Source organism: Cryptomeria japonica, chromosome 11 (genome assembly GCF_030272615.1).
Source record: "Cryptomeria japonica chromosome 11, Sugi_1.0, whole genome shotgun sequence".
NCBI classification, from domain to species: domain Eukaryota; kingdom Viridiplantae; phylum Streptophyta; class Pinopsida; order Cupressales; family Cupressaceae; genus Cryptomeria; species Cryptomeria japonica.
In genome coordinates, this window is record NC_081415.1 from 486,241,094 (window position 1) to 486,266,999 (window position 25,906).

General features: G+C 37.8%; 1 protein-coding gene across 1 annotated transcript in view; it reads left to right on the forward strand.

Annotated features, from left to right (window-relative positions):
• Positions 1-764: 764 nt before the first annotated feature.
• LOC131032442 (riboflavin biosynthesis protein PYRD, chloroplastic) overlaps positions 765-25,906 on the forward strand; it is a 101,502-nt gene continuing 76,360 nt past the window's right edge. Inside the window, exon 1 of the mRNA XM_057963415.2 lies at positions 765-1,376. Within this exon, the coding sequence (XP_057819398.2) occupies positions 891-1,376 (486 nt within the window). The 5' untranslated portion in view covers positions 765-890. The remainder of the gene's footprint in view (positions 1,377-25,906) is intronic.

Sequence of the window (25,906 nt, forward strand, 5' to 3'; positions counted from 1 at the left end):
ATTCTAATTGAATTTCTACACCGTCACTACTCAATTTGTATGTCATCCTTAAGATCAACACCTTGATGATAATATAAAAAATAAACTCATTAAGTTAATAAAAAATAAATAAGAAATAAAACTATTTTTTTAATTCATTATAATTAAAATATTAATAATGTTATATAAATAAAAATAAAAATTTAAATTCTATAATTTAAATTTCAATAAGACATAAAGATAAATCATATTAATTATAATAACATTTAATTATTATTTTTAATTTTATTAAAAAAACCAGAAATAATTAAAATAAATTTCAAATCTAAGTTAAAAATTAAAATAAAAAATTAAATGTAAAATTTAAATAGATCAAATATAAATATTAATAAAAATAATAATAATTAATAAATTTACTAATTACTAAATAATTAAAAATATGTATTTACTGAAAACTTATTTTATATATTTAAATTTTCATATATATGTCCTTATTGGGAATTGAACTTGGGTCTCCACAGTGAGAACCTGTTTTGTTTTAACCAGTTAAGCTCAACCCCTTGGACCATATTATTTATATATTAAAATCAATTATATTTATATAATAATTATTAAAATAAATAAAGATAATAAAAGTTTTTAAAATTTGAATATTTATATGTAAAGCTAAAATTTAAAACTAAAAAAATATTTTAAATATATGATTAATAACTAGTTATACCTTATATTTATTATTATAAAAAAATAAATATCAAATAAAAAGTTACCTACAACTGCTGCTTTATTCTATCGTCCCAAGGAAAACGTACTCAGAGGTTGTTAAACACCGCAAAATTAGCTCATCCGGGGAAGAACGGGACAAAAGAAAAAGACTCTGAAAAAATCGGCTGCAAATGATCCGATGTTTGTAAATGGTGCAATCGTCTGTAAATGACGCGTTTGAGAAAATAGTTAACCAAGTGCGAATGGATTTCTGCATTCTCAGGCCTGTAAGTAATAATATCAACAGAGGTTATACAAGCTACCCAACAAGAGCAAGGCATTCCGTTATTGCAGGAGGACACTTCAATTTTGGTGCCCTGCAATTGTCATTCATCCCCAGATGTTGCAAATCCAGACTTTTTGGGGAGTTGGATATCTCTAAGTTTGCTAAAGTTGTGAGCAGAAACTTAAGAAAGGGAACTTGTGGGTGTGCTAGATATGATGGGTTTACAGTTTCACCTCTCCCACATGGAGCCACAGAAGAGGATGCTCAATACATGAGAATGTGTGTAAGTATTGCAAGGAAGGCACTAGGCTGCACCTCTCCCAATCCCATGGTTGGTTGTGTGATTGTCAAGGATGGACAAATTGTGGGTCAAGGATTCCATCCAAAAGCAGGAGAACCTCATGCTGAGGTATGCTATCTCTGTTACATTCTGTCCTTCGAATTAGATTATATTTCATAGTGCTAAATGCACAAATGGATATTTAGAACAGTTAATCAATAATGCCTGCGACCGGATTAATGGCTATGAGTGTTATCAAAGATAGCATACAAAGACATGAATTTAAAAACAAACTTGCAGATTTTTCATCTAGAGCACAAAGACATTTCATCAAACAGTCGAAGGAACATTGTAGTATTCAATATTTTTGAATTAAAGATCAAGAACAGCTGCACTATAAATAATAATCTAGGGCAATTTCAAAAACAACTTGTCATGCATTGAATTTCATTGGAACTTTTTATCAAACGGTTGGCAACTTCAAGAAACCACCTGATAAACTTACAATAAATAGAGGTAAATGCTGATTTAAAAGCAGAAATATATGCAATACTGGAAAACTTAATTTCTGACCTCAATGTGAAGCTAACAAAAGTTTGCAAATGATGCTGCCATGAATACTAGAACTGTAGAATTAGACAATTAATGTTATGGAAATCTGAACAACATTATGAAGAATGTAGTTTGTCCTCCGAAACCCCTGTAACAACAATCACAATACTTTAACACCTTTCTAGAATGGTGTAATGTCCCCTCTTTGTAAATGCCCTAGTTTTTGCCCTAAAATCCCTATTCCAAGTCAGAAACGTAATAGAGATATTATTCACCCATTAAACCCTGACTGAGACCCCTCAACCGTGTTAGATATAAAATGGATCTCTCCTACTAGGGTTAGGAACATAATCTTAATTATCATTATATATTACATAATGTGTATGTGGGATTCAATGATACTTTCCCTAACAATCCATCCACATTATGAAGCACTGTGGGAGATCATACAAGGCGCCTCGAGCCGTTCGATCAGGCCCAGGAGTCTGGAATGACACTTGCCATTCGGCCTCCCAACCCCACTTGGGGTGTTTCTACCTGAATTGATCCCTAGCTACTTGCATCCCTCATATGTCCATTCTCCCCCCCATAATGGGATAGTTCGTTGTTTTAAGTAATAAGGAATCTTACATATCTACTCTATTACGCATTGATATCATAATGGCAAGAATAGCAACATAAATCTATATCAGTAGCAATATGTTATCTGCATAATATTCCTACTTGCTATCAAGTGGAAGATAACAAATCAGCCAGATCAGAATGCACTATGGATCATACCAATGACTTGAACAATTATAAGTCTGCAGTCTAGTTTCATTAATTATGAAACTCAACGTTTCTTCTTGATCGAATGTCTTATCTCCTCCTTTGATGCTCCTCCTTCTCCCTTTCAGATTTATCTTATATAGCTTCTAAGATAAGGCGAAGAGTCACCCCTCTTTGCAATGGATGTCATGTTTCATAAGGACGTGTCTCTTAACTGATCATGGCTTCTTGATCTTAATTATATGTTGTTAATAAAATCGCTGCTTAAGATGCTTTAATTGCTAGGTATCCATTAATCACTGTTTAGCATCTGTAAAAGAAAATCCCACTTATTCATTTAAACATAAACTAGTCTTATTGGATACACCTCATCATACACGTTGCACCTCTTCCAAACAATTGTTGTCTTATGTAAATTGCTGTCTTCCAAACAAATGATTTATTTGTTTTAATAACATTCCCTTTATGAAGTCACACTTATGAAGTCCCTCTTTATTGTTAAACAATCATTGTCTTAATCACTGCTCATATAAACAAATCCCAGTCGCTGATTTTTATACAAATTAATATTTTAATGAAACTGTTGTTTGATGTCTATTGTTTATAGTTAATATAAACAATCTCAATCGCTGCTTTACTAATATTAATCGTTGCTCTAAATTGCATCTTCTTTCTCATAAAAGATCGTTGCATTGCTAAGTCTGATCGCTAGACAAACATTAATTGATCCAAGTGATTCTCATTCAATGTGCCATGTTTTATTTCTGACTTATCCCAATAACCACCCGATCTTCTCTTACTAATGAGTGTTTAGCATTGTACTTAAGAAAATTGTGAAGTCTTACGGAGTAAGACAATTTTCCGAGTTTATTTAATGACGATGAATGTGTCATAGCTGGGGTTATGACACTGAAGGATCTAATCTTGACGGGGCATGGCAAATGGCAACAACCCACATATGAATAACTAGAGATTACCCATAGCTGGGCGGCCAGTACTATAGGTGCTGAAAATTCAAACCGCAGGTAAGTGACTGGCATGATAAGAACATAAATTGAAATTAAAATTTCACAAAATAACTTTACAACAAATGTTTTTTGTTTGAAAACCTCTATAGATTTGTAAATTGTAAACTTGGCAAAACTTGGGAATAAAATCTCAAAACCCAAAACATTGCAAAATCAAATTGCACAAATGTTTAGCACTGTACTAAACTCTGTATGAATCCACTTGGTCAGCTAGGTGGGTTTTTGTCCATGAAATTGATGACCAAAAGGGTTTTTGTCTTTTGGTTGAAGAACGAACCTGGTTCAATATCCCAAACAATCAAGGGTTTGATAAAATATTCAGAATGGGCTTTTTCTCCTCAAAATATCCTTTTATAAGCACTTTTGGAATAATAAAATATTATGGAGTATAGAGCTTTTGGATTTGACTGAGTGTGCCTTTTTCTTATCAATGTTTCGAATCATACTCTATGATTCTCTAGCTCACTATCTTGATGATGAATCATAAGAGTATGATTTGAAACATTCTTCTCTAGCTCACTATCTTGATGATGAATCATAAGAGTATGATTCTAAACGTTCTTCTCTAGCTCTCACTATCTTGATGATGAATCATAGAGTATGATTTGAAACGTTGATAAGAAAAAGGCACACGCAATCAAATCCAAAAGCTCTATACTCCATAGCAATTGTGGACTGTGGAAACTTAATGTCTACAATTAATGAAATATTATTATTTTTGTGCCCTTATTTTCTCTCCAAAAGTGACTTTAGACTCTTAAATAATCAAACGTAAGTTGTCTTTTAATTTTTATTTTTCTACAACCTAGTATTGACCAACTATAAGTTTTGACCATGTCAATATAACCTTACGTTCCTAGGATATTGAATTTAATGAAAATTGGTGCTTTCCAAATTTTTTTAGAAACTACTCCAAGAAGTGTGGAGAGCCCCAAGAATATTGAAATTGTGTCTGGATAGTACCATTGGACTGTTAATTTAACACTTTCAGATTGATTTAAACTTAGAATTTATATTTAGTTTCTAATTAGTTTGATTAAGTGAAAGAAATTGGAATTAATGACAACATAGAAATGAACAAATTGAGAACAAGACACAATTACCCTGGGAAAACCTCCTAGAAGGAAAAACCCAGCCAGAAAAGATCCTCAGATCTGATTATGGATTATAGTTATGCAATCATTACAACACTTATCTCATGTATTTGTAGGTTCAGATGTTGTTGTCACAAGAAGTATGGCAGATTGAGGTGGTTGCCTTCAATATTAGCTTGCTGTCACATGAGTGATGGTTGCTGCCATTTTGCTGCTCCTTTAACCTAGATTGCAGACCTTCAAGGAATTCGCTGTGTATTCACTGAGTTTGCTGACTCCTAATGATGGATTTCACACCTCCAATGGCAGATGTAAATTGTTGTAAGTGCAGATGTAATATGTCTCCCTCAAGTTCGCATTAGACAGGCATGTATATTTCGCATGAATGAAAAATGAATGAGTGAATAACAATGAGGTTTTACATTTACTTATATGTGGAGCAAAACCTTTAGATAGGTCGGCTTTCCTTATAATTAACTTTAATTATATTTTTCCTTTTTAGCAATTGCCTTGTGAATAGGGTCGGCCCTATTTATCAACACGTTGAGTGTGCGGTTTAAGTTGTGAGGTGTGAGGTTTAATGTTGCCGTGAGGTATAGGGCTCTGCCCTACACGTTTGAGGAAAGGGCCAGCCCTTTTGAGCGGATTCCAATGTTGCCCAAGGCAATTGGAATCTGACATTCCCTAATTAACATCAACACTCCCTCTTAATTAGGGAGGAGAAACATAACTATAATCTTCCATCTTGCACACAAGCAAAGAATGAATTACATAATCAGAATATTGTAGGCTTCCATCTTGCACACATGCATACAATGGAACTACATAATATAATCTTCCAGCTTGCACACAAGCATAGACTTGATCCACCTTACATTGCTCGCAGAGGGTGGAGAGGATCTTTTCTACCATCTTACATTGCTCGCAGAGGATGGTTAACAATTACTTTTCTCCCTGAGAAGATTACAATACCATCTTACATTGCCCGCAGAGGATGGTTAACAATTACTCTTCTCCCTGAGAAGATTACAATACCATCTTACATTGCCCGCAGAGGATGGTTAATAACTACACTTCTCCCTGAGAAGATTACAATACCACCTTACATTGCCCGCAGAGGGTGGTTTGATACAACACAATGTATCACTGAGGTTGAGACTCCCTCTCAATCAGGATTTCATTTTCCACAACACCGAGTCTGTCCCTGAAGTACACAAACTTCACTTTGGACAGAGGCTTGGTAAGAATATCTACAACCTGCTCATCAGTGTTGACATACTTCAGTTGAATGGCGCCTCTTTGCACCATATCCCAAATGAAATGATAATGAGTTTCCATATGTTTTGACCTATCATGAAACACTAGATTGATAGACATTTTGATACAACTTTGATTATCACAATGAATAATTGTAGGATCCCAAGGCTGGCCAAACAACCCAGCAAGAAGCTTGTGAAGCCATACTGCTTCCCTAGAAGCTACACTTGCTGCAATATATTCAGCTTCAACAGTACTTAGTGCCACTGAGGATTGTTTTCTGCAAGCCCAAGAGATCACTGCGGATCCTAAGCTGAAGCAAATGTCGGAAGTGCTTTTCCTGTCTTTGACGCTTCCAGCACAGTCTGCATCTAAATAATCTTCCAAGGTTATTGAAGTGTTAAGTGGATACTTCAGCCCATAGCCAACTGTGCCTCGCAAGTATCTTAGAATGTGCTTGGCTGCAACAAGATGAACATGTTTGGGCATGCTCATAAACTGGCTGAGAGCATTCACTGCAAAAAACATATGTTTGGTCTAGTGTTAACTAGATACATTAGTGATCCAATCAACTGCCTGTACTTTGATGGATCTGCAAAATCAGAGTTAGCTGCAGAAACACTTAACTTCTTTAAGTTAGATTCCATAGGAGTAGACATAGGTTTACAATCCATCATTCTAAATCTTTTCAAGATATCAATAGTGTACTTCCCTTGACTTAGAAAAATTTCGTTAGATCCTTGCCATACTTCTAGACCTAGAAAATAATGCATTAGACCTGAGTCTTTCATTTCAAATTCTGAAGCTAGTTCTTTCTTACATCTAGTGATAAGTTCATCTTTACTAGTAAGAAATAAATCATCCACATACAGAACTAGAATTAGCATTTCATTATTGGATAACTTAAAGTAGATGTTAGAGTCAGCATCATTCTTACAAAAACCTAGACTTAACAAGTATTTATCAATTCTTTCATACCAAGCACGAGGAGCTTGTTTGAGGCCATACAGAGCTTTCTTCAACCTGCACACATGAGTTATTCTATCCTGAATCTCATAACCCTCAGGTTGTTCAATATAGACCTCTTCCTCAATGACACCATTAAGGAAGGCAGTCTTAACATCCATCTGATGTAGCTTCCAACCTCTAGCAGCAGCAATAGCTATTATAGTTCTAATAGAAGTATATCTAGCAACAGGAGCAAATGTTTCTTCATAGTCTATGCTTTCCTTTTGAGAAAAACCACGAGCTACAAATCTAGCCTTATACTTTTCAATACTACCATCAACATTATGTTTAATTTTAAATAACCATTTAGAGGAAACAACAGATTTACCTTTGGGTGTGGGCACAATATCCCAAACATCATTCTTGATGATTGACTGATACTCTCCATCCATAGCAAGCTTCTAGGCATGATGGTTCAAGGCTTCTTCAACATTGCAAGGTTCAGATTCAATGAGATTGTTCATCAATGCAATGTAGTTGGAGAATACTTGAGGTCTCTTGATTTCACGAAAGGTGCCACTGGGAGCACCAAATCTTTCAGCTTCTTGAATGGTGTTTCTTACCCAAAGTGGCCTCTTCTTGGTAACAACAATGTCACTAGGAATGTCAGTGGGATTCATGGGCTTTGGTGGATCATCATGTTCTTCTTGAGGTGGAGGTTCAACAGGCTCCCTCTGAATCTTAGGGTTAGTATCAACATTCATGTCTTGATTGTCATTAGCTTTATCAATAAGAGAAGAACCTTTTGATTTCTTAAAAGCAATATCTTCTTCAAAGGTAACATCCCTACTTACCTCAACATACCTTGGAGGATTCACTGTATTCGACTAGCATGCCTTTCTTCCCAGAGGGTTCCAACTTGGTTCGTTTTTCCTTGGGCACATGAACATAAACGTGACTTCCAAAGATTTTGAGGTGACTGATGTCTGGTTTGGTTCTTGTGAAGGCTTCTTCAAGGGTCGTGTTCTTTAGAACACGGTGAGGACATCTATTCTGGATGTATACTGCTGTTCTAGAAGCCTCAGCCCATAGGAAGGTCTGCAAATCTTGATAATTAATCATAGCCTTTGCAGCCTCAACAATAATTCTATTCTTCCTTACAACAACTCTGTTTTGCTGAGGATTGTATGGAACACAAAACTCCCTCTTAATTCCTGACTCAACACAAAAATCATAAAAGCTACTGGAGGTGTACTCACCTCCGTTGTCAGATCTTAAACATTTAATTCTTTTACCAGAGGAGTTTTCAGTTAATGCTTTAAACCCTTTAAATTTACTTAAGACTTCATCAAATTCTTTAGATTTCAAGAAGTAGATCCAAGTTTTCCTAGAGAAATCATCTATGAAGATTACGTAATAAAGAAATCCACTAGGAGATGCTATAGACATAGGACCACATAAATCAGAGTGAACAAGTTCTAGTTTATCTCTAGCTCTATTCTCACTTTTATGAAAGGGACTTTTAACATTTTTTACCTATAGCACAACCTTTGCAAGTTTTATCATGAATTTGACTGAGTTTAGGCATACCTTTGACTAACTTTTCAAGAGAGGGAAGTGCTTGATAGTGTAAGTGTTCAAGTCTTCTATGCCATAGCTCACAGGATTCGGGAGCCTCATTAATGAGGGCTTGAACAGGGTTAGTAGAGAGCTTATAAAGACTATCATATCTATTACCAATTACACGAGCAGATTTAAAACTAGATTTCTTAGGCCAAGCAAGCACTTTTCCCTCAGAAAATGCAATTTGATAACCTTTATCTTCTAGAGTAGAAATGGAAATTAGGTTTCTTTTAATTCCAGGAACAAACAAGATGTCACTAAGATGCAGTGAAATACTAGAGTTTAAATTTAAAGAAGTAGTGCCAGAACCTCTTATCGAATAACGAGCATCATCTCCAATTACCACGTGAAGGCTGGTATCCTTTTCTACTAAGTCTGAAAGATGATCACGGTAGCCTGTGATATGTCTGGAAGCACCACTGTCAATCAACCATGTATTACTATCTGTAGGAATGCTGCTAGACAGAGCAGAGATGAATAAGAAGTCATCGTTTTGTTCTGAGACTTCATTTAGGTTGGTTTCTCTTTGAGTAGGGTTATTCTGACATTCTTTAGCATAGTGACCAAACTTGTCACATCTGAAACATCGAACATGCGAGGTATCTCTTGGTTTCTTCCAAGAGTGTTGGGAACTAGATGGTCTGAATTCCCTATTTCTCTTTGGATAAGGATTCTTCCAATTTCCACTTTTCTTGCATTGGGTTGCAAGCATGTGTTGATCATCTACATGAGGATTTTTGGTTTGCCCTCTTGTGATGAGGCGAGACTCTTCTTGGATGCAATCATTCTTAAGGCGATCAAGGGTAGGTAACTCAGTTCTACCACTTATGGTTTGAATAAATGACTCCCATGAGTGTGGTAAACCATTCAGGGCAATCATGACAAGGTCCTTATCTTCCATGTTATGACCAATTGTACCTAGCTGATTCTTTAGTTCTGAAATTCTCATAAAATATGAAACAACAGAATCTTCTTTTGACATTTTGATATTAAGTAGTTGTTGTCTTAAGGTGATTGCCCTACTGAGATTGTTAATTTCATATGTACCTTGTAGATGACTGAACATTTCCCTTGCAGAAGTAAATGAGGCAATGGAGGTGACAAGGTGGTCTTTAACTGAATCAATGATGAGCTTTCTGGCCTTGACAACATCCTTCTTGAATTGTTTTAGTTTAGCAGCATCTGTAGGTTCAGTTAGCTCTTTCGCTTCTATAAAGTGGAGAAGATCTTCTTCTTCTAGAGCCAACATTATTCGAACCTTCCATGCAGCAAAATTGATATTTCCATCAAGCCTATCTTCAACTTTCAGCCCCATTGACTTGACCTGCAAATGAGACAACAATCTGGAAATAAAGGAGTACTAAATTCTGAAATCTGAAAGTTGATCTAGCCTATAGCTCTGATATCATGTTAATTTTAACACTTTCAGATTGATATAAACTTAGAATTTATATTTAGTTTCTAATTAGTTTGATTAACTGAAAGAAATTGGAATTAATGACAACGTAGAAATGAACAAATTGAGAACAAGACACAGTTACCCTGGGAAAACCTCCTAGGAGGAAAAACCCAGCCAGAAAAGATCCTCATATCTGATTATGGATTATAGTTATGCAATCATTACAACACTTATCTCATGTATTTGTAGGTTCAGATGTTGTTGTCACAAGAAGTATGGCAGATTGAGGTGGTTGCCTTCAATATTAGCTTGCTGTCACATGAGTGATGGTTGCTGCCATTTTGCTGCTCCTTTAACCTAGATTGCAGACCTTCAAGGAATTCGCTGTGTATTCACTGAGTTCGCTGACTCCTAATGATGGATTTCGCACCTCCAATGGCAGATGTAAATTGTTTTAAGTGCAGATGTAATATGTCTCCCTCAAGTTCGCATTAGACAGGCATGTATATTTCCCATGAATGAAAAATGAATGAGTGAATAACAATGAGGTTTTACATTTACTTATATGTGGAGCAAAACCTTTAGATAGGTCGGCTTTCCTTATAATTAACTTTAATTATATTTTTCCTTTTTAGCAATTGCCTTGTGAATAGGGTCGGCCCTATTTATCAACACGTTGAGTGTGCGGTTTAAGTTGTGAGGTGTGAGGTTTAATGTTGCCGTGAGGTATAGGGCTCTGCCCTACATGTTTGAGGAAAGGGGCCAGCCCTTTTGGGTGGATTCCAATGTTGCCCAAGGCAATTGGAATCTGACATTCCCTAATTAACATCAACAGACTTGTCCTGATTTCTTAAACTCATTGCCACTATCAGAATTCCTTTTCGATAAAGTTGGTGTTCTCCAAGAATCTTGGAGCTGGGGCAAAAAAAGGGAGATTGCAAGATGACCTATATGATAATGATATAGATTTGGTTCTTTATTGCCCTTTAGAAATCAAAGTGTGTTTATAATGATTTTCTTGTTTGCAATTACATGTAAATTAATTGCTCATTGAATGTATTTAAATACCGTGACATAGCAACATGTCTCACAAAATGTTTGTTAATTCAACTCATAATGACAAGCAAAAGGGGGTGGGAAAAATGGAATTTTAATTTGACTATTTGAATTTTGGAGTCATTCTTGCACTCTTCAAAGATCAAACTCAGTCAATTTTGAATAATGTGGAAATTAACTAGAGAGGTAATGTGATGATCTCAAGGTTAGGAATGAATATATGGAAGTAAGAGTGAATGGGGGTACAATTTTGATGAGTAATTGGAAAATGTATGGAATCGGTATAAGTGAAAGTAAAATTAGGATCGATAAGGATTTAACAAGAGCCAGACTAAGAGTAAGATTATGTGCCCTCAACCCCAGCTCGCTCTCCATTTCTTTTGTGCAACATCCTAGAATTGCATGTAAAGAATTAGAATGTTTGTCTTGTTTGTAACAACCATTTACCATCGTAGATGCGTTGTGGGCTTGAAAAATCTGAAGTAGAGAAAATTTGTTAGATAAATTGTTATGAGTAATTTTTGGGAATTTTCCATCTTATAACGTTACCATGCCCAAATTTTGTTTGAATGGATCAATTATTGATTTTGTGATGGAATTGGGGTGTTGTGAACCTAATAACCAAAAGGGTATTCTTAGTTTTTTGATTTTGATTTTTTGAATTTTTAGGTGTTCTCTAAGCTATTGTAATGGTGGATTTCAATATTCACTTGGTTATTGATAAAATTTTGGAATTTGCTTAAAAGTGATTTTTTGGTGAAATTTTGATGGATTGTTATGTAAAATGATGGATTCGTAGTATGAAATTTTGATTTGGATCAATTTAAATCTTGTTTCATGTGATTGTTGAGTTTGTGAAATTTGGCTCATTTTGTGAATAGTTGTGAAAATGGAAAGTTTTGTATCATTTGATTTTGGTTTTGATTATGCGTTCGTTGAAACATGATGATTCTAGGCTAAGTATTAGAGTCAATAATGGGAGTGGTGTCTGTTGTGCACTGCACATCATTCCCCGTCTCTAACAGGGACCCCCCTCCTTTCCTGGTTCAAACCTGCTACTGTCTGCATGAGAGAGAGCTCCGGGGTATGCATCCCAAAATCAGGTTACTATTCTGATTTTCTTCTAATGCGGAAATCCTTACCGAACTTTATTGCAATCATCCAAAGGCCATAGTTTTAAGACGAAGCCAAAGTTGTTTTGTTTCCAACTTTGTAAAAGCCGACAAAAATACCGAATTCAATATTAGAGCGTAAAAATCAGTCAAGGTATTAAAATGCAAGCCAAGTTCGACTTTGCCTAATGATGTAAAATTTTTTCACTCCAATCTCCTTAATACCAAAGCAAACACCCAAAAGCCCCAAACTTCATGCTAAAATCACATTTTAGAATAGGGTAAAGATGAAATTCTTAATGTAGAAAAGTTCAGTATTATCCGATGCAACTCCCTTGCTAGACTCAATAAAAACACCAAATATGATGTCGAAACAACAAAGCACTTAAAATTTCACAATCTAGGTTTGGTGAAAGGGCTTAAATATTATGGTTTCGACTCCTGCTTCAGTCGAAGGAAATATTGAAATCTTGTAGGGTCTTTCGAACAGGTCAAGCCTTAGGTCGTGAGGTTCATGTTTTTTCGTTTTTCATCCTTTGTGTTTGTCAGCAAAACACCAAAGTGGTCACCGAGAACATCCAAGCACTTAGAATTTCGCAAAATCTGAGTTTGGCTTTCGTTTTAGCAAGGTTGTGTGTTTCAAGTTGATTGCGCTCTTGTCAAAGCCGCAAAAAACATTGAAGTTGTGTTACCACTTAGCATTTTAAGAGTTCATAAGAGATAAAGTTCAGTCGTATTTTTTTTTAAGAGGCGAAATTGCAAGCCATTGTCCACCTTGCTAAGGCCGAAAATTATACCGGTTTTGCAGTTGAAAGTGAACGGTTGAGATTCCAAAGCGTGGAAGGCAAGTCAAAGTTCGTTAAGGTCATCGTGTTTTTTTGATACCACCCTTGAAAAGGCCAAAAATAATGCCGAAATTTGTTATAAACATTTAAAGTCAAGGTTCAAAGCAACATAATCCTAAAAATCTTCGGTGTTTTCTAAAGTAAAATAGGTTGTTTTCTTTTTCGATCCTTCCAAAGTTAGGGTGAACGCCTAACTTCATCATGCGTTTAAAAGAAAGTCCAAAACCCATGTATCCAAGACAAAACCAAGCTGCCAACAATCTCAGAAAATAGGCCACAATTCTGGTATGAACCAAAAATGACCTTGTTTCTAATGGTCCCTCCTAAGTGGAGGTTTTGGCCAATTGTCCCTTCCAATGCCAAGGTGGAGTGTGAGCTTCCTCATCCCATATTAACATTCAACGATGTTGTTGTTTCCTCTTTCAATGCCAAGGGCCTTACTCCACAATTGCTTCCTAGGGTTAGGTTTTGTGGCCACAGGAGACGAGATTGAAGGCATTAAAGGCCTTTTTGGTGCTTATTGAAGACTTGAAATTCGGAGAGGTCTTCGCCCTCCAAGGTGTTCATCCCAAACCAGTACAACTCATCACTTCCTCAAAGTCCTAAGACCTTCTTGGGCATAGTAGTGTTCAAATCCTTCAGAAAATAGATGAAGTATGAGATAATGATTAATTCCTAACCTATGTGTTCATGCAGGATGGAGGACACAACAAAGGAGACCATGTGGAGATGCTTGGGATTGAGCACTACCATCTAGAGCATTGATTGATCCAGAGGATTCCTAGGACAAGGCCAGAAAAGGAATTCCATAGCTAGCATACTGAAGACACTCGCAAATGGAGGCCATGAACAAAGTGACAGGATTTGATGAGCAAGAACCCTCAGCACCACTACTAGCAACAAATTAAAGGGCAGGGACAAGATTGAATGTAGGTGCTCACACAGAATGCTACAGGAGTATGCAGAATAAAAAATGAACAGTTGGAAATAAAAGAAAGAGAATTTGTTTGTAAAAGAAATTGCTTTATTGTAAGGTGACTACTTGTGGCCCCGTTTAATGTAAATTCAAAAAGGTACCACAAGTTAGTTATTTCCTAGCTACTAGGATTACCCTTTTTGTGCCTCAAGCCCGGTGAAACTTTGTCTTCTAGCAAAATTAATTGAAAACAGTTGTAGGTAGCTGAAAAGGTAGTTGGAGGTGGTTGAGATCATCAACCAAAAAGCTGTTAGAGCTTCTAGAGGGCAGATTCGAGCCATTGGATGAATTGAATCCTGTCCATTGATCTAGAATGTAAAATATATAAAAGGCTAGTGTGGTGCAGGAGCACCTACCTATGAAGACATGAACCAAGAACAAGATGATTTTCAATTAGCTAGAAGGAATGTAATAAGACCCTATGGGTCCTTTTTTGTAATTCAGTGTCCTAGGAGTGTGACAAGTTTGTCCATGTTTAGGTCAAGTTGTCATCTAGGGTCTGGTAGAGTAAATTGAGTCAATAAGGGTCACAATGGTCTAAATTGAGGGATCAAGTGACCACAAGTCTATTTGAGTCATTTATGATGTTTTGGAATCAAATGTAATCATTTTGGGGGACTATGATAGTCTAGAGTTTAAGTTGGTCGAATTATGCAACAGTTGTCATATTGTCAATTTGTTGTCATGAAAATTTTGCACTTTTTTGTAAGCCGTGATTCTCCAACGGTCAATCAGTTTGTAAGATAATTGGAGAAGTTGTGGTCGTTTGGGAAATACCTTTAAAGGCCCCAAACACCGAAGGATGTATGTTGGTTGAGTTGGTTGATTTGGAAAGAAATTGAAGCATCAAGAACTGTTGGAAACTCGGAAAAACCATCTAATTTCTATTGATTGCATACTGAAGGTGGATTGGCAAGAATGCTCATGGCATAGTTCCTGTAAATAGATCGTGTTACCTTTGTTTTTCTTTCAGTGTGAAGTCTTGAAGTGATCGCTGCCCCATTCTACAAGCAAATCTCTAGTGAGTAGCCTAAACCCTTAAACCCCTAGGGTTTGACTGCAATAATGGGTTTTGGCCTATCAATCCTTAACTAAACCTTCTGCCGTTATAGGAGATGATAGGCCACTGTATCATATGTCAGTACCAAAAGTCATTAAGAGGATACAACAGGGTGAATAGGATGGAGAACTAACCCTAGGTCTGGCATCTCTATGTGACAGACCGGTTTGATGAGTGTAGTGCGTGAGAATTGAGTGGTAGAGCACTGGAAAAGGGTTTGAATGTGGTAGAAGAGTACTTTGGAGGTTTACATAGTATTTCATGGTAAGTGATGGTCACCCATTAGGAGAACCAAACCAGTTTGTGAAAGGCGTTCAACCAAATAGGTCTAATAGCCCTATTAGGTCTGTTAGTGCAGTACTGGTTGGAATATCAGCAAGTTGGACCAGTACCGGAAACTGAGATATTGTTGAGAACTCCCAAAAGGGTATCTGGAAATATAATTTGTTTGCCTAGATCCTCAGGGTGTCAAAAGTTATCACCCGATTCCTTCAAATAAAGGCCTAATAGCAACCGGTTTAGTTTGTGGGTGAGTGGGTCAAAATTGATGTTCCGGTGGACCTAAACCATGAAATCATGTTTCATTGGTGTTAAGACAATGTGAGAACACCCCTCCCTCCAAGGGTTGTTGTATTGAATTGGTCAAGTGGGCCATTCAAACTCTTAAGCCTAGTAGTAGCCCACTCATGTATGCAAGGGTGTGTGTAGTCACACAAGAACTTGAGAAGTGTTAGTTGTCTGTAAGTGGACATAGTGGAGCCTTGGGGTTTTCAAAGGTGTTGATTGGTGTCATTGAACCATTGCTTGACTTGGTGATTGTGTAAGGATTATTGGAAACAGGGATTACCGGTTGAGTCTTGTTGTGACCTTTTCACACATCGCCCCATTGCTAACAAGGACCCCCTCTTTTCCGGCTTTCTGCGTTGTTAGGTTAGGGTTTTGGCTACTTAGTGGGCAATTTTGTGTCTCCTGTGCCCGAGTCTCAGAGTTTTGATCATGTCTAGTGCCGTCTAGGGTTTTGAAGTTATAGGATCAAGTTGCAAACGTTGATATTTTGATGATCCTAAATTTTGTCTAAGTGTTAACCTTCTTGAGCATGAACGTGTTTTTAAACACGCACATCAGTGATTTTAAAGTGCCAAGGTATTCCCAGACCTTTTGGAGTTGTTTTCTCGCTCCTAGGTATTACTTAAATTGATTTCGCACTTCATCCCGACAAATTTCTTTGCATTTCGCTCGTTTTTTTGGAAAACTTGCCTAAGTCCAGTTTAATTTTGAAGTTTCTAAGCGATTTCTTTCCTCCATTTTTTCCAGTTTGGCAATCCTTTCTATTGCTGCCATTGAAGTTCATTTCCAAATTTTTTCGATTTTCCAAGTTTGGCAATTTTTGGTGTTTGAGACTTTGACAATTTTGTCTACCATTATTGCTTGCTGTTCCAGACCTCCATTGTTGCAAATTTGAGCTACATTGAAGACATTGTCAGAATTTTCAGAAATGGCGCTATAGCTGAGAAAGTTCGATTTTTATTTTGCAAGTGCTGGGAGCTTACTTTGGTGAATTCCATGCATGTTTGATGCCACCTTTGCCCCCCTACTTGCTGTCATTTGCTTCAGATCTGAGTTTGCTTTAGATTTAGACCTCCATTGTTGGTTGTACATTCAATTTTCAGACTTTAACTTTTATTGCTCAGCCAGCTACAACTTTAGCAATTTATATTTGGAGACATTTTGGAGGCATTTTTAAATCATTTTTAGACCATTAGAAGGCTGTCTTAAGGTCTGCAACTGTGTTAATGGCTGCTTGTCTTCAGAAATTTATCTTTTACCAGCCATAACTATGTTTCCAAGATTAGTTGTTTTCATCATCAAAACTGATTTTTATCAAGTTTGTGCATATTTTTGAAGGATTGCAACATGTTTTTTGAAGTTAATTTATTAGTTGCAGGTTGCCTTCAGATTTGTGACCTCCATTGTTGATTGCGGAAGGTGTCCTTAAACATACCTTGTGTGAAAACACAACCTTTCACACCTTTCCTTAGTCATCGCTGATCCAGTATACTCCTTTGCACTTTAGTTTGCACAATTTCTAAGTATAAGGAGGTATTAATAAATTTTATAGAGGGTTTCCATGCCCTAGTGTTGTCACATTTTGAATCTAATTGTCGAAATCTACCAAGAGTATGGACTATTTTCCTGACTTTATGTTCTAATTAGCTTAACATCTTTAGAAAATCAGGAATTTTATCAAGAACATTATTTATTTTCCTAAGTCTAACTTCAAGTTTCGTACAGGTGCGATGTCGAAGTCCGGATTTAAGGAAAGGAAAGAACTATTGAAGATGTTGGAGACTGGATTCTATCCAGAGCTCAAGATTTCATCTAGATGGAAGGAGATCACAGATACAAACATGCATTTCCTAGACTTGAACCAGATGCGACAACGGATGTTCAGAGTCGGAAATCAGGGCCCTTCCCTAGCATATGCGAACATTATGAAGAGCGGTATTTTTCATGCCGTTGGATTTCCACAGTCCATACAGTGCAGTGAGCTTATCCTGGAGTGTGCACGATGTTATGATCTGCTCACGCGAATGATCAAAACTTCTAAGGGCGTTGTTATTGCCTACGTTGCTGAGGATGCTATTTTTGAGGTATTCGGAATTCCATGTGGGACAGATATGAAGGATGCGACCAAGGATGAATATACAAAAAGATACACAAAGAAGATGGGTGCTTGCAATAATATGATAAACAAAGAGTGGATGATTAAGCCTAAGTCTTATCATTCCAAGGCTCCCAAGACACTCATGTGCATAGACTTCAAAGAGGAGTATAGCGACTTAATATTCCTACTCAACAGAGTGATGGGGATGCCGCAGGGAGCAATTTTCGATGGATGGATGTTCTATTTCATCCAGGATTGTCTTAGAGGGACATTGGTAAATTGGTCTAAGATTAGAATTACAATTTAGACTTTTAGCTGAGGAATGTAGAGCGGTCCAAGTCATTCGCCATGACTTCTTACCTGGTATACCTGCTTGCACGGTTTGTTTCATACAGAGGATTGATATGCAAAGGTGAAGTCGGGAATGGGCAAGGACAATTCAGGAGTCATGAATGCTACCCCCAGCTGAGCATGTATAGAATTGAAGACTATAAGAGAGTGAATGATGCATTCACTATGTACATCACGCAGATGTTGCAAGGCGGAATCCACAGAAGATTGTCCAAGGAGGCAACAGAGTTAATAGAGAAATATGGATCGTGGTATATTTAGTTTCCCACTTTCACATACCTTAGGATTCATGGGTCTCAATCCGAACCCTACAAACTTCCTAGGTATCCGACCGACATAATGATCTTGTTGGAAGTGGTGAGACAGCTTCTAGAGTTTGATGCCATTCAAAGAGAGAAGCATAGGACAGACATGACATTCCCTATTTCAGTTGGGAAGACATCAGAGGTTTGCCAGTCTGCCATAGCCGCTAGCACTGCGAGTGAGGAGCTTGCATTCTATCGATTTGCTACATATAGAAAAAGAGAAAGATCTGATCCATATAAGAAAGTTGGAAGGATCAGGGGAGAAAAGTTCATCCACAAAGTAGACATAGAAAATTATTGGGCCAACCTGATGGACGAGCAAGCAGTAAAGAGAAGAATGTGGTCTAGAATGTCAGTGGATTTCATGAGGAAGTGTGGACTTTTCCTCATTCCTGATCAAGTGTTAGATGACAGAGATCATACGCATCCACAGTATGAGAGTGAATCCTATTGCCTAATTGGTCAGAGTCAGAAGAGATTGACTTGAATGTATTGATAAGAGAGGTCTTGAGTTTCTCCCATGCATGGGTAGATATACAAATGAATAAGTTAGTTGATATGGGTGTTCCCTACACTTATGAAAGGACGAAGCCGGAAGAGTCTACTTTCGAGGATGATCAGAGGTCTATCAGTGATGTCGGGATTTATGCAGACGAAGAGAGTCAAGCTCCTAAGAGAAGGAAGAACACACTAGGAGAAGTCAAGGCCAGAGGGAAGAAGATTGAGGAGGTGAAGCAGAAACAAAAGACTATCATTCCTCCACCTATCATTCCTTCACCACCTCTCAGTGTCTCATCAATCAAAGTGATTGAAGTAACAGAGTAGAACAAGGAAACCCAACAGTGTTCCAACACAGTGATACTACCAGAAAATATTCAAGAGTTACATGCCACAGTGACATCTGCACCTCCAAATGAGAAAGATGATCAGTCGGGATTGCCTATTGTCCTTTTGGAAGTTAGTTTGGGAAATGAGATATACGATTTGACCAGGAATAATCTAGATGATGATGATGATGTTATCTCGGCATTGAGAGGGCTTGATTGAGAAATGTGTCTTGATGATGGTATGGAGATGGCCACTATTCTTGATTGGCTGATGAGAAGTATGGAGAAAAGTAAGAAAATGATAGAGTTACAGCCTATTGACGACATTGATGACTACCTAGCTAGGAGTGCTAAGGAGAAAGAACCCAAGAGAGCAGAGATTTTGTCGCACATAGCTAGAGATGAGACAGGAATGTGGATTGCGCAGATTGCTGTTCCTATTGCAGGCGTGATGGCGGACATTGCTACTCCTATGGATTTCTAGATCACTTCAGTTGCTCTTGGTCGTACATCCAGAGAGCAAGAATCCCAGGAGGTTGGTGAAAACCTCAAGGCAACCGATGCAAGGTTAGACAGAGAGATTGCGGAGAAAGAAAGGTACAGAGAAGAGAATATCAGACTTAGAGAGTATATTGCAGGGATAAGGCGTGAAAATCCCACCCTTATTTCTCCTATTGCAGTTGACCATGGAATACATTCACACTATGAGGCAGCGAGAGATACACTTTCAGAGGTGGAAAAGTGGATTGAGAGTACAAGAAAGTAGACAGATGATTTCCTTACTCAGTTTGCCCATGCATATGATAGGACAACAAGGCTCGTATTTAGAATCCAGTATTTGGAGGGAGTTTGGGAAGAATTTCGGCCTATCCAAGAGAAGACTATTCCATGCCTCCAGACTTTGAAGAGGATTCCTGATTCCACCTTGGTTAGAGAGAACATTGTGCACAGTGGAGACAGATACGATTTCCATGGCTAGTATCGTTCATTAGCCGTGAAGAGATCAACTTATGAGAACGCCTAGTCAAGTTGTATGGAGATGAAAGGATTGATTCAGGACATTCAGATGAAGATCCTTGCCTTGATTGAAGAATTGTTGGGTGTTGATGTTAGTGATGCTTGTGGTTTACACTTAGCCGAATTAAGAGACGAGATGAAATTTATGTATTTTGCCAGTTGGACTCTTTGAAGAAGAGATAGATAGACAACTTGGTCTCTTTGTTGATTCATGTTCATAGTTCGCAGAAGCTCATGCCAGATTGGGAGAACACTTTGGATGCTTGCCCAGATTCACTAGACGTGATTGATTTACAACAGGATACCTTGCCTAGCATTTCCATGGAGGAGTTAGATTCAGTATTGGCTAGATTCTTGGAGTATGCTAGGAGAGAGAGATACAGGGAAGAATCTTCTAGAAGATTCCTTATTTGATGACTAGGTATCTTCTTATTGGGCCATATGTAGGTGGCACCATTTTTGATGTAAACCCTAATTAGGGCAATTCTAGAGTTTTGTTGGCATGATCTTGGTCGTTGATCTTGTATCAATCTGGGCCATCCACTTTGTAAGAGACTCTATATATGCCTCCTTGTCTCTCATTTGTAAGAGAGAGTTTTTGTAGAATTGTTGGTATATGCTGCAGCTATTTGAATCATAATCATTGTTCAATTGTTGGTGATTTTGCTCTTCAAGTGTTGTGTTTGCATTCATAGTTCTCAATTCCTCCAAGTTAGATTAGAATTTGAGTTTAGAATTTATTTTCATGTATGTTAGATTGAGTGAAAGATTTGTTGAATATATTTGTGTGGAATCCTTAATCCATACCACTAGCCTCTTGTCGCTCGCAAGTGTGCCTTGTGTGGTCAATTGGAAATTTAAGTAAGCTTAACTTCAACTATTACGCATCCCTTGACAAGCATCAACTTGGATGGTGTCAACGTTTGATGGTGATAGTCTGAAAATCTTAAAGTATATCTTAGACGATTGCACTAAGCTTGTGTCAATACCTGTTTGTGAGACCTCGCCTAGTTTGATTCCACTAGATCTGTTCATCATTTCCTACATTCCTAGGTTTAGAATAGATTTCCTGAACCCTATTCCTTTTGCCCATTTTTTAGTAAGAATTAAGTCCAGAGCCATATTGATAAATCTTAAGTTGTCAGCACACCTATTCCGCACCTTCATAATCGAAGAAGATAATCCAAATATTCGCGTAAGTCCCCAAGTGAACACAACAATTCACATCGACCATTGAGTTACCCACTCGTCAAGACCTGACATGTAGAAACCTTGGAATCATTTTAGTTGATCTCATTCTTAGCATCTGAGGTGATTTTGTTCAAGAGAGGGTAAATTACCTTTGGTATTTTATTCTGTAATGTTATGTGCCTAAAACACACATCAACAAGTCTATATGCCTTAGAGATTGGCTGGTTCAAGGTTACCCTCCTTCCAGTCTGTTGCCTCCTCATTATAGTGCCTCTCTCATTGTAAAGGGTTAGATAGTTGGGGTTTATGTAGGCTAGCAGTTAGAATTAGGAGTAAAAGTAGGATAGAATAGAATTTGCTGGACATAAATTATTGTAATGATAGTTGAAGCATGGTGTTTTGCCATTTGTTTTCTTTTGTTGACATGGTTTCTTTTCATCAAATTAGCTAAAGTTCAGTGATCTTAATGGTGAAGTGGGAGGGTATTTGATTCGATTTCAGGTTTATACCATTGGAGGCTTGCTAACTATATGGCTCCGTGCATGGTTAGTTTGAGCCCAATATTGTTCTTAGTTCAACTATAGGTGTTTGCCTCAGACTACACCAGAATTGGGTGTCTAAATGAATATCCATAGTTTGAAAATCCTTTTATTCCCTTGGAGCTTGCACTATTCCTGTGGAGTTGTGAGTATATCTCTGGCGAAACAAGAACTAGTTTATGTGAAATTTGTCTATCCACAACACCAACTGTTGCTATCATTGTCCTTAGGATTCCTAAACCCTAATCCTTTTGCTTTTATTTCCCCTAGTTTGAGAATCAAGGCATCGCTAGATGCAGGCCAACTTGTAACATGCATAAGTCCCCTCGTGTTTACCAACAAAACACATCAAATGTTGAGTTATCCCTAGCCAGTCAAGACTAGACAAAATGAGCCTTGAGGTTATCTCTCGTGATCGGCCCTGATAGCACTAGGGTTTTTCTTATCCAAGAGAGAATAGGATATACTCAGCATTCTATTTTGTGTTGATTGAAAGTAGAGCGTACTTTTCGCATGTCAACGGATTTGGCTCTAGAGGGAGGGCTGATAGGATTTTGCAGCAAGCTGAGTCAATTATACCCTTTCAAATGCTATATCTGAGATATGTTTCATTTCTGTTATATTGAAAAAACCCCAAAATCAGAAAATCAGAAAATACCCAAAAAAGTAGAAAATTTGAAAACAAAAAAACTATGAGTCAAGATGTGGGAGCAGTCACTTCATAGGGATAGTCCTCAGGTTGACATTACCCGACTTCATGAGAGATTGGGTGCACAGTTGTATCCTAGGCAGTTATTTAAGTATGCATCTATAGGGCATTGCAAAATCCACAACATAGCTGAGCATGACGAGCCGAACTGCTTGACTTTTATGTCAAGAGTGGAGCAAGTGTTGCAGTGAAAGATTTTTTTTCTGGGATATCCCCAAACTAGAGGTATTCATGCAACTAGATGATCACAACCCTCCATCAAGTACCGATGAGTTTACCTGATTTAGGGGTTTTGATTTAGTACCAATTTAGTCTCAATGAGGAGATACGCTTGGAAAGCGTGATGTTACCTTGGTGGTGCAAAATTCATCACACTCCTCATTTCGAGTTTACCTGTTCGTTATGTCTGGAGGCAGTCAATCAAGTTAGGTACCAGTATGGATTGCCGGAATCACCAGAGGAATGCATCACAGATAAAGTGTGGAGCGCATACCTCGTTGCTGACAAGTACAAAATAACGCAAGACCACTGCAGTGCCACATTCTCTAAGGACGAAAAGGAGTTGCCAGATGCTGGCAATCAAAATATGGCAATGGATTGCCTTGTTGGCCTTGCACTTGAGGACGAAAATGTTGATAGGAGTGATCAAGTGAGCCTCGTGGAACAGCCAAAGGCCGAAGAGCGATTCGCAGAAGCCCCACAAGTGGAGGATGCATTCCAAGGACTGGTTGGGAATGTTTTTGAAAATCAAGCCATCAAAGAGTCCCTTGTTATTTGAGGACATGTTGACAGAGATGCATAAGATTGCATGGTTTATGCAACACGAAGATGCATCGATAGACACGAAACCCTACTTTCTTGAGTTTGAGTTCACGTCAGATTTTCAGCTTGTACAACTTGTCAAATTTGATGGTGATTTACACATGCTGGATGCAAGCGGGATGCTGCACCACTAGTTGCGACCTCTCGAAGCTGCTGAAGATCTCCCACCACACGACACATTGCATGACTTGAAAACACACCAGGTTGTTTATTTCCTTTCTGCTGTTAATTTTGAATATTATTAATTTGATGCTAAATGTTTTGGGAAAAAACCTGTATATGGATTGATCATGTACCCCAACGAACCGTCCCAATTGTTAATATTGCCTGATTTCCTGGTTGAACCTGAGAGTGGCCCACTGCAAATTTTTCTTTCAAAATACAAAGACAAATTGGCCAGACTTAGGACTATGCCCTTTACCTTGTTGCTGCTGCACGCATTGAGAAGTCATCCTGGGCCAAGGGTTCATGCAAATAGTCTACATTTTGTATAGTCAGTTTCTCCTTGTATATAGTTAGGATAGTTTTCTTTTTTTGTTACTAGTTTAGATTTCCTGTTTTTTCGCTTTAGAATAGTTTGCTTTGCTTGCTTTAGTGTAGGTTTGCTGTCGCCAGGGCTGCTTCGTCATTTTTGTAGAGGTATATATGTCTTGCGCAACTTTGGTGTATGAAGTCAGGATGTTTTCCAGTCTATTTCTTGGATGTCAACTTTGGTAGAGCACCTAATTGACGGTTGCCCCCATAGTCAACTCATTTGGTTTAAAGCTTACTCATTTTAAAATCTAGTTACCTATTGGATCTCGTCACCAACATTGCAATCATTGCACATCTAACACTTAATAATTGTTAAGGTCTGTTGTCTTATTAGAGGGAAGTCATTGCAAGTGAAAAATCTAAAGCTTTGCTTCAACGACCATTGTAATGCTCACTCCCACGTAGGCTTCATTGCTTACAAGTCAAAATAAGTGAAAACGAAAAGAAGAGAAAAATCAAAAGAAAGAAATTGAAAAACAAAGAAATATCAAAATGCTTGGCTTTAGGAGTGCAGACACCTCTATTGGTATTCAAAAAGAAAATTTACTGGAAATAAAGCAATCTCTATGAGCTTACAAGTGATAACCTTGCCGGGGCTATAGACGCTCGTTGGTAGCGAGGCAATATCCAAGTTGCTTTTGGAGTTATAGTCACCCTACGTAGCTTGCCATGATTGAACAATGATGTCTCAACTTTCTTTAAGATGGTATGAACTTCACTGCACAAACTTGATTCCCAAGATCGGTGACTTGACTTAGTTTGTAACCTCATTTTTACCTTGAATCTATCTTTTGGTAATTTGGTTTGGTCTGTGGGGTGTTAACCAGAGATTTTGGGTTTGATCCGGATAGTCATCCTTGAAATGTTCAAGAACATTTCCCAGTCGAGTCGCCATTTGTTGTGCACTGCACATCATTCCCTGTCTCTGATAGGGACCCCCCTCCTTTCCCAGTTCAAACCTATTGTCTGCATGAAAGAGAGCTCCAGGGTATTGTTGGTGTCTGTTTTATCATCTACCAAACATTAGAATAGGATACCCGAAGGTATTCTATCCTCTCTTGAAAAATCACTACTGATTCCAAGGTCTATATGTGCGAACAAACGACTTTAGTGGAATAGCTTCTTGGGTAGTGTATGCTGAAAATCTCAAGGGGGACTTACGTTTAGCAATTGTCTTGAACTGCTGGACTTAGATGGATTTAGCAATTTTAGGCTCTTCTTTTTTTGGATTTTCTGGGATTTAGACTTTCAAAAGAAAGGGAAAAAGGGATAGGGTTTGAGAAGGCTAATCTAATCCTACGAATTCTGGAGACGGTATCAACTGGGTGCTCTCGAGAAACCAAACCTTGCTTCGCCACACTAGGGACAACTACACAAAGTTGGTGCGATCTTCGATGGGTTGTGCTTATGATCGTGATGTTGGGATGCACAGAGGACAGGCTCAGACTAACTTTGCATGGTAAGATGGAAATCATCCATTTACCAAAAGTATGAGCGGAGATACACCATCAATTGACACTTATCAAATCCTTCATTCAAATTAACAACAATGAAAGCAAATCTAAATTAATTCTAACTAAGTGTTGAGGAAATTGAAACCATGCAAATCATTCAAACAATAGGGATTACAAAGCAGCGCACATGCAATATATTATCTGGAAATGACCTTAAGCAACAATACATCAAAAACCTCACCCTCTCCAAATGAGAGGAGGCAACCCTATATAGTTTTTCAAACTAAATGAATGGCTGAGATCAACAACGATCAAGGGCCAAGATTGAAAGTCCTAAACCCTAATTAGGGTTTCCCAAAATACTATCAGCTTAAATGAATAGGAGAGTGACACGTGGCGCAACTGCTAATCTCACTGAGGTGAGTGTCCACTTTCTTCTTTCAGAGATTCAACGTATCTGGACACAATGAGTTTGACCTCCTCCATGGTGACACTTGGCAAACCGCCAATCTGGAAGTCGATGATGT